The sequence below is a fragment of the Cnephaeus nilssonii genome (assembly GCF_951640355.1).
Source record: "Cnephaeus nilssonii genome assembly, chromosome: 4".
NCBI lineage: Eukaryota > Metazoa > Chordata > Mammalia > Chiroptera > Vespertilionidae > Cnephaeus > Cnephaeus nilssonii.
The window spans coordinates 32,910,053-32,918,232 of NC_137075.1; the positions used below are offsets into that span (position 1 = coordinate 32,910,053).

The following is an 8,180-nucleotide window of genomic DNA, read 5'->3' on the forward strand; positions in this document are numbered from 1 at the left end:
CTCAGTGGAGAACTGAGAGTGAAAGGTAAAAACCAAAGTTTATATTTGGAAACTCTTTTAAATTGTTGTCCTGCCTTCTCTTGCATATATTCTTCTACATTCCTATAGCTCCTGACCAAGTCAATGGTATACTAAGCATCAGAAAAAGAAAAGTATTTTTCTAAAATTCTGGCACCCAGTTATGAATACTAAATGAAGAAATATATATATATAACACTAAGAAAGTTTTATTGAAAAGTGAGAATGAGAAATAAGAAGTCCTTTTTGGGGACTCTTTCCCCTTCCCACATGGGAGTCTGTACTTGTTCTTCAATAAATTTCCACCTTTGCTATACCAAAAACAAAAAAAAAGAAGAAGAAGTCCTTTCTTGAACTTCGGTCTACTACAAGCAAAAGGTTGAAAGACCACTAAATAAATCGTTGAAAGACCACTAAATAAATCCATTGTTTACAGGGTCAGGCCTATATATTCAAATCAAGTTTTAAAAGATTCATTTATCTGAACAGAAAGGTGATAAAGCTCCCTAGAATCTTCTTTATTCTTTTTTTTTTTTTAATCTTCACCTGAGGATATTTTTTGATTTTTAGAGAGGGTGGAAGAGAGAGGGAAAGACAGAGAGGAATATTGATGTGAGAAACACATCAATTGGTTCCTGAATGAGCCCAGACCAGGGCGGGACCAGGGAGGAGCTTGCAACCAAGGTACGTGCCCTTGACCGGAATCGAATCCGGGACCCTTCAGTCTGCAGGCTGACGCTCTATCCATGAGCCAAACCAACTAGGGCTATTCTTTTTAAAAATATATATATATTTTTTATTAACTTCAGAAGAAGAGAGAGGAGGAAAGAGGAACATCAATGATGAGAATCATTGATCGGCTGCCCCCTACACACCCCTCTGGGATCAAGCCCACAAGCTGGACAATGCCCTGACCAGAATCAAACTAGCAACCTCTTGGTGCATGGGTAGATGCTCAACCACTGAGCCACACTGGCCAGGCAAACCTTTATTCTTAAAAATTACTTAATAGCCCTGGCCGGTTTGGCTTAGTGGATAGAGAGCATGCGGACTGAAGGTTCCCAGGTTCAATTACAGTCAAGAGCAGGTACCTCAGTTGCAGGCTCGATCCCCAGCCCTGGTTGGGGTTCAGGCGGGAGGCAACCAATTGATGTCTCTCTCTCACATCTATGTTTCTCTCTGTCTCTCCTTCTCCCATCCACTCTTTCTAAAAAAAAAAAAATCAATGGAAAAATATCCTCAGGTGAGGATTAATAAAAAAAACAAAACAAAAAGATATCAAATATCCTATTGAAAAAACATTACTTTAATAGAACTAGAAAGTACAAGGCAAGGCAAGATGTCAGCTACATCTTGGCTTTTATAGCTTTCACAGATTCTGGGTCAGTAAAAAGTTAACTGTTGAGATGTATATCATCAATAAAGAAAGCAATCAGAGCAGCCCATTTCTGTCCATTGTGCACAAATGCAGTCTAAAGAGAACTTTTGATAAAGATATAAGATGCAATTGGAACTTGCCTAGAGAATCAGAGTTTTTTACTTTTGTTTCTCATACCTGAGAGATGTGACTAAAATGCTGCAAAGCTTTCTCCACAGGGTTTTTGAAGTACATCTTCTCCTGAGGTTTCAACTATGAAGAGAGTAACACAAACATTGAGTATACCCACATGGAATGAAATAAAATACTGGCAAATATGGCAAAGGATGCACCACCCCTTCTAAACGCACCCGATATTATTTCATTGTGCTATATGTCTTAAATATCTTTACCCAGTGCTTCTGTAAAAATAGCCACAAATAATTATTTTATCTGTTGCTTACCCTATTTTTTACAATTGCTACTAGCGAATTTTGTTTGTTTCTTTTCCTTTTTAAAAAAAATTTCAATGCCTGCCCTGACGGGTTTGGCTCGGTGGATAGAGCGTCGGCCTGCAGACTCAGGGGTCCCGGGTTCGATTCCGGTCAAGGGCATGTGCCTTGGTTGCAGGTGCATCCCCAGTGGGGGGTGTGCAGAAGGTGGCTGATTGATGTTTCTCTCTTATTGATGTTTCTGGCTCTCTCTCCCTCTCCCTTTCTCTCTGTAAAGAATCAGTAAAATATATTTTTAAAAAAATGTCAATGCTTAATCACTTTTCAACTATACTTTTTGTATACTTCCTACAGGCTAGGAATGGAATAAAATGGTTGGTGGGAGGGGAAGAAAAACTTACATTATCAGAAATAGCCAGATGTTTGCAGGCAGCTCCACAAACAGAACATTTTTCTAGGGAGGAAAGAGGAAATAAATGTTTAGTTTTCATGGATAAGAGGTAAGATTTTCCTAAAGTACATGGTAATAGTCATGTAGGCTATCAAGAGAAGACAAAATTTATAATATCATTTGCTATAAAAGGACATCAACTTGAGCTCTGTTCTCTAAATTAGTATTTCCAAACTTGTATGTTGATGCCAAGTAAGACTTTCACACTGTACCTCTATCTATCTTCCTCTTTATAATTTCCCAATTTTCTTCTGTGGGTGAGGGTCATGTCTATCGTCCCAACAGGAGTACTGAAGGGCATTTATAAGAGTACTGGTAAGAGCGGAAGAGTACCAATGATTTCAACTTTTAAGTTATTCTTTATTATCCCACCTACCTGACAGTAGGCACAGATCAGATACCGTAAGATACCTCCCAATTATTCCTGCTCTGTTCTTACTTTGCTAATTTTTTTTATCATGTTTTGAAGCTGTCCTACTTTCATTCTCTAATTAACCCATTCTGAAAGGTAAGAAAATTAAAACTCTGAATGTTTCCTTATAAGTTGAAATTTTAGTAGAAGTGCTGGTTATTGATGAAGATAAATGCCATGTCAGGCCCTAGCTGGTTTGGCTTAGTGGATAGAGCATCAGCCTGCAAACTGAAGGGTCCCAGGTTCGATTCAAGGGCACATGCCTGGGTCTCGGGCTTGATCCCTAGTGGGGGACGTGCAGGAGGCAGCCAGTGAGTGATTCTCTCTCATCATTGCTGTTTCTATCTCTCTTTCCCTCTCCCTTCCTCTCTGAAATCAATAAAGATATATTAAAAAAAAAAAAAGATAAATGCCATGTCAGGAGAAAACATCACATGACATATGCTTCACTGAGACAAACAGCTCCAAACTGAACGGCTGTTACCATAGTCAACAGCTTTGTTACATTAGCAGATAATTTAAAAGGGTCATGAGATTCATATAGAGCAGTGATTTTCAACCTTTTTCATCTCATGGCACACAAACTAATTACTAAAATTTTGTGGCACACCAAAAGGTTTTTTTTTTTGCCAATTCAGACAAAAATATAGGTATAATTTTGATTCATTCATACTGGATGGCTATTGTTGTGTTGGCTGTTGTATTTTTTTTTAGTCGACAATCTAAGGCAAAAGAGGTCAGTGCCCCTGACTAAATAGTCAGGTATTGCAGGTTTAAAAAATTCTTGCAGCACAACAGTTGAAAATCACTGGTATACAGAAAAAGCTTCTCCAGAGGCTACCTAACCTGACTCTTCTTTCTCAGGGATTAAAGATTTTTCCCTGCCTTCCCTCCATATTATTGCTAGACTGAGGTAGCAAGTACAAATCATTTTTCTACTGAAGAAAAACAAAACAAACTTCTACAACTCTCCATCACCTGCAGTAAAAAGTTCAGTTTCTTTAGCCCAGAATAGAGCCTTCCATTATCTGACCACTGCCTATCTGTCTAGCCTCATCTATCACCAATCTTACCTTATTTTTATGCTCTACAAATCTAATCCATGTGTAGTCCCCGCACGATGGTTTATGACGTGGTATGCCTTTATACAGGTTGTTCTCTTGAATTACAATGATCTTCCCTGCATAGCCACTTGGCAAACTCCAGTGTACTATTCAAAACTCTATTGAAACAATACCTCTGCTGTAAAATCTTTGCTGATCAAAGCACCCTATCCTAAGACCCTCTTCTGGGTTACTCCATACCCTGTATTTTAGCATTAAAAACAACAACAACAACAACAAAAGCCCTAGCCGGTTTGGCTCAGTGAATAGAGCGTTGGTCTGCGGACTGAAGGGTCCCAGGTTCAATTCCGGTCAAGGGGACATACCTGGCTTGTGGGCTTGATCCCCAGTGGGGGATGTGCAGGAGGCAGCTGATCAATGATTCTCTCTCATCATCGATGTTTCTATCTCTCCCTCTCCCTTCCTCTCTCTGAAATCAATAAAAATACAAAACAAAACACCTGAAATTCAAGTCTTATTTCTAAAACTTAATAGCTGCAAGAACTTGGTCAAATCACTTACCTATCTAAGACAGTTCCTCATTTGTAAAGTGGTTCTATTAATAATTACCTTGTGAGCCCTAGTTGGTTTTTCTCAATGGTTAGAGCATCGGCCGGCTGACTGAAGGGTCCTGCGTTCCATTCCAATCAAGGGCACATCATACATTGTTTGCAGGCTTGATCCCAGCCCCTGGTCAGGGCAGATGCAGGAGGCAACCAACCAGTGTATCTCTCACATGGAAGTTTCTCTTTCTGTCTCTCCCCCTCCCTTCCACTCTCTCTAAAAATCAATGGGAAAAATATCCTCGGGTGAGGATTAACAAAAAACAAATAATTACCTTGTGGATGAAAAGGGGCCACATGCTAACCTGCCTAGTTTAGGGAAGGCCTGCAAGGCGGCCTTGCAAACTCAGAGACCTAAAGTAACCACAAAGGATGTTCTAAAATTAAGTTTTTAACTAAACGCAGTTTATGGCAGATAGTCTGTCTAGGCTAAAATCTTTCCTGACAAAAAGTAATCTTTACCTTAACTGAGCATATTGTCTTTTGCAAGTACTACGTAACCTACCTTTGGAATGTCAGGGTAACTCCCCTTTTTCCAGACCCCTCGGGGCACAACCAGGGCGGAGACCATAAATCCTCTAATTGTTATTGTTATCATGTTAATTATTGACTGTTAACTATACTGTACCCACCTATGTAAAATATGTGTAAGTCATTTTACTTATCATCCAATCCCAGAGGTCCCCCACCCCCACTTTGCTTTCTCCCCCCTCCCTAATCTATCACCAATGGATTTCATATAACCCACTTACATCTTCTCTTTAGATTGTAAGGTATAAAATAAAGTGCAAAATTGCCATTCTCTGGAGCATTTTGTCAATCCGTTGAGATCCTGTTCCCGGCATTTGTTGATAGTTTGGCTCAAATAAACTCACAAAAATTCTCTATAGGTTTTAATGTTTCTTACATTGACAACCTCATGGGATTGTGGTGAGAATACTTAAAATTGGTACATTTGAAAATACTCTTTAAACTGCAAAGGTATCACCACTACCACCACCATCATAATCATTTCTAATAAAATAGATTTCACAGGCTAGACCACTTCCAATTAGAAATGGCTCTTGCTATCAACCAAAGTTTCCCCATTCCTTCTTATTATTTTTTATCTTTTCTTTAATCATTCTGATAATCTTGTGGCTTTCTCACTGCCATCGGTTTCAAAACACTGACAAGTATGTTTTGGTGCTCAAGTAATTTGTATTCCATCCACTAAATCATTTTTTATTAATAGATTTCTCCAATATCCATAATCAACACTTTCCTACTGTATCCACATCACTTTTGGCTACTAAGTCATTTTTATCCAAAGTTTCACAGAGAAAATGGCTAATCATTTCCAAGTTAAAAACATTTTTGCCTGAATCTGGAAACAGTTAAGTCACTTACCCAGAGTCACACACTTTTTACAGAAAATATGGCCACAGCTGGTGACAAAGTAATGGGTCCCATCTTTTCGGAAACACCGGTTGCAATGAAACCAATCCATTCTGGAGGAGAGAAAGAGAAAGAGTAGAATAACCTGTGGCAGGATAGCATTTACATAACAATGTTTGCTTATGTGGGCATATTATTGTGGATATTCCAACTGGTTGTAAGGAAGTTTCAAATGGCTCTGCAGTGAAAAAAGCAGACTGCAGACTATACACCCACTTACATTCCCTTTTGATGTTGTTAAGCCTCACCTGAGAATATTTTTTCCATTGACTTTTAGTGAAAGTGGAAGGGAGGAAGGAAGGAGGACAGAGAGAGAAACAGGGATGTGAGAGAGACACATCGATTGGTTGCTTCCGGAACTTGACCCTGGGGGGCCGGAGAACGAACCTGAAACCCAGGTACTGCCCCTAACCTTCTGCATCGGCACTATAGTATGAGTAACGTGGTAGGCAGTTAGACGGGCATGGGTTTCCTCCCCTACCATATTGCTTTTGCTGACAAGGTTTGCTCCCCGCAACCTTTCCTCCCTGGAGATAACATCTATTTCAGCTCCAGGCCCAGATAAGCAATAAAACCAGCCACAGCTGACATCAGAACCAGCTGCACTGAATAACGACAAGCCAACCCTGGTGCCGGCCAATCAATCAGTGGAGACCACAGTCCTGAATGGGCACACCTGGAAAGCTAATGAATATTCTATGAATTTCTTCCCCTGGGACCTCCCCTAAAGTCTCCGTCCTTAATACCTTTAGGATGGAGGACCCAGCGTGCTCTCCCTCCCGGCCTTTCCCTTTCCCTCCCTCTGCCCCTAGGCACTTCACCATTAGCTTCCTCGCTCCCAAGCTCCAATGGCCCTTCCTTTACCTCTACTACTTGTTTCCTAAGCCCATTTCTCTCTGGGAATTGCTTTTTCTACTTCTGTAATTCACCTATAAAATGTTCTCTTACAGTTTGGGTCTTGCTCTGAATTCTTTCCCAGCCAGAACCTGTGAGGTCTGATCAAATAATTGAATCAACACCCAGTCCCCTGGAAACTGACCTTTAGATCACTTCACCACCGATATTCCCTTTTGCTTAGACCACATTTCACTTGCTAAGTCCACATTCCACCAGCTAAAACCATTATCTTTCTCCTCCAGACTCACCCAGAGAATTCTCTGCCCAGAAAAGGCCTGCCTAGAATCCTTTAAAATCTCTGACTCCCAGGTCCTAAGTGCTGGTGCCATTTTGGGGCTCAGTCCATCTGGTTTTCCAGATGACCTAATAAATTCATAATTCTTTTTTTTTTAATAAATTCATAATTCTTTACCTCTTTTGGTCTCATGCATTCCTCCTTTGGTGACCTTAACAGAACCCAAATACCGAGGTTGCTGAACCCAGGTTTGGTCTGACCCCATGGGTCAAACACAGCAAAAGCAGTTATGGTGGGTAGTCATGTCCTAGGCTGGTATCTTCCCAGACAAAGGTCAATCTTTACCTTAATTAAGCCTATCTACAGATAACATTCCTTTGGAAAGTCAGGGTAACTCCCCTTTTTCCAGACCTACAAGGCACAACCAGGGCAGAGACCATAAATCCTCTCATTGTTTTATCATGTTAATTCTTGATTGTTAACTATCCTGTATCCACCTTTGTAAAAGATATATGATTATATCATTTTACTTTTTATCCAATCCCAAAGGTTTTCTTGCTTTGTTTTCTCCTGCCTCCCTAATGAGTTTCTTGTAACCCACTTACATCTCCTTTTTTTATTATAATGTATAAAGTAAGGTGCAATAAAACTGCCATTTTCTGGAGCATTATTTCAATCCACTGAGATTTGTCAACAGTTTGGCTCAAACTCACAAAAATTCTCTATAGGTTTGAATGTTTCTTACATTAACAAAAGTAATAGGACAATGATGAGATTCTTTTTGAATGATGTGATTATAAGTGTGTTTGTGTGTGTGTGTGTGTGTGTTATCTCCCCCCTCGCCCCCCCCCCCAAGTCCTGATAGATTCTGGGACAGCAGTGAGTTTTCCTGCGAGTGGGGGCATGGGCTGGCACCAGGACGGGTCGTTCCAGAGGCCCAGTCCTCATAGGCACCTCTGCATAATTAATGTGTGTGTGTTCTCTTTACACTTTCTTATTTTTCAAGTTTTATGGATTAATTCATAATTAATCTTTTAATTAAAAAAAAACCCATCCATTTCTTTCCTAATAGTTTCCTATGATATTGTGAGATGAAACCAAATATAAATCACAAAGTGGCCACTTGGGACACATTTTAACTAAGAGAAACATGGTTTATGAATGATGTTTTCTCAGCTTGTACTTGTTCTGATCAAATAATCAAATTTATATACACACACACACCCAGGAAACTGACCTTTAGATCATTTTCCCT

The 8,180-nt window shown here is 39.9% G+C and overlaps 1 protein-coding gene across 1 annotated transcript in view; it reads right to left on the reverse strand.

Moving 5' to 3' along the window:
* The window catches only part of RNF212B (ring finger protein 212B), a gene marked incomplete at its 5' end in the record, with an annotated part of 30,085 nt that extends 24,240 nt beyond the window's left edge, over nucleotides 1-5,845 (reverse strand). The window contains 3 exons of the mRNA XM_079769937.1: nucleotides 1,574-1,648; nucleotides 2,229-2,281; nucleotides 5,746-5,845. Coding sequence (XP_079626063.1) covers nucleotides 1,574-1,648; nucleotides 2,229-2,281; nucleotides 5,746-5,845 — 228 coding nt within the window. The remainder of the gene's footprint in view (nucleotides 1-1,573; nucleotides 1,649-2,228; nucleotides 2,282-5,745) is intronic.
* Nucleotides 5,846-8,180: the final 2,335 nt, after the last annotated feature.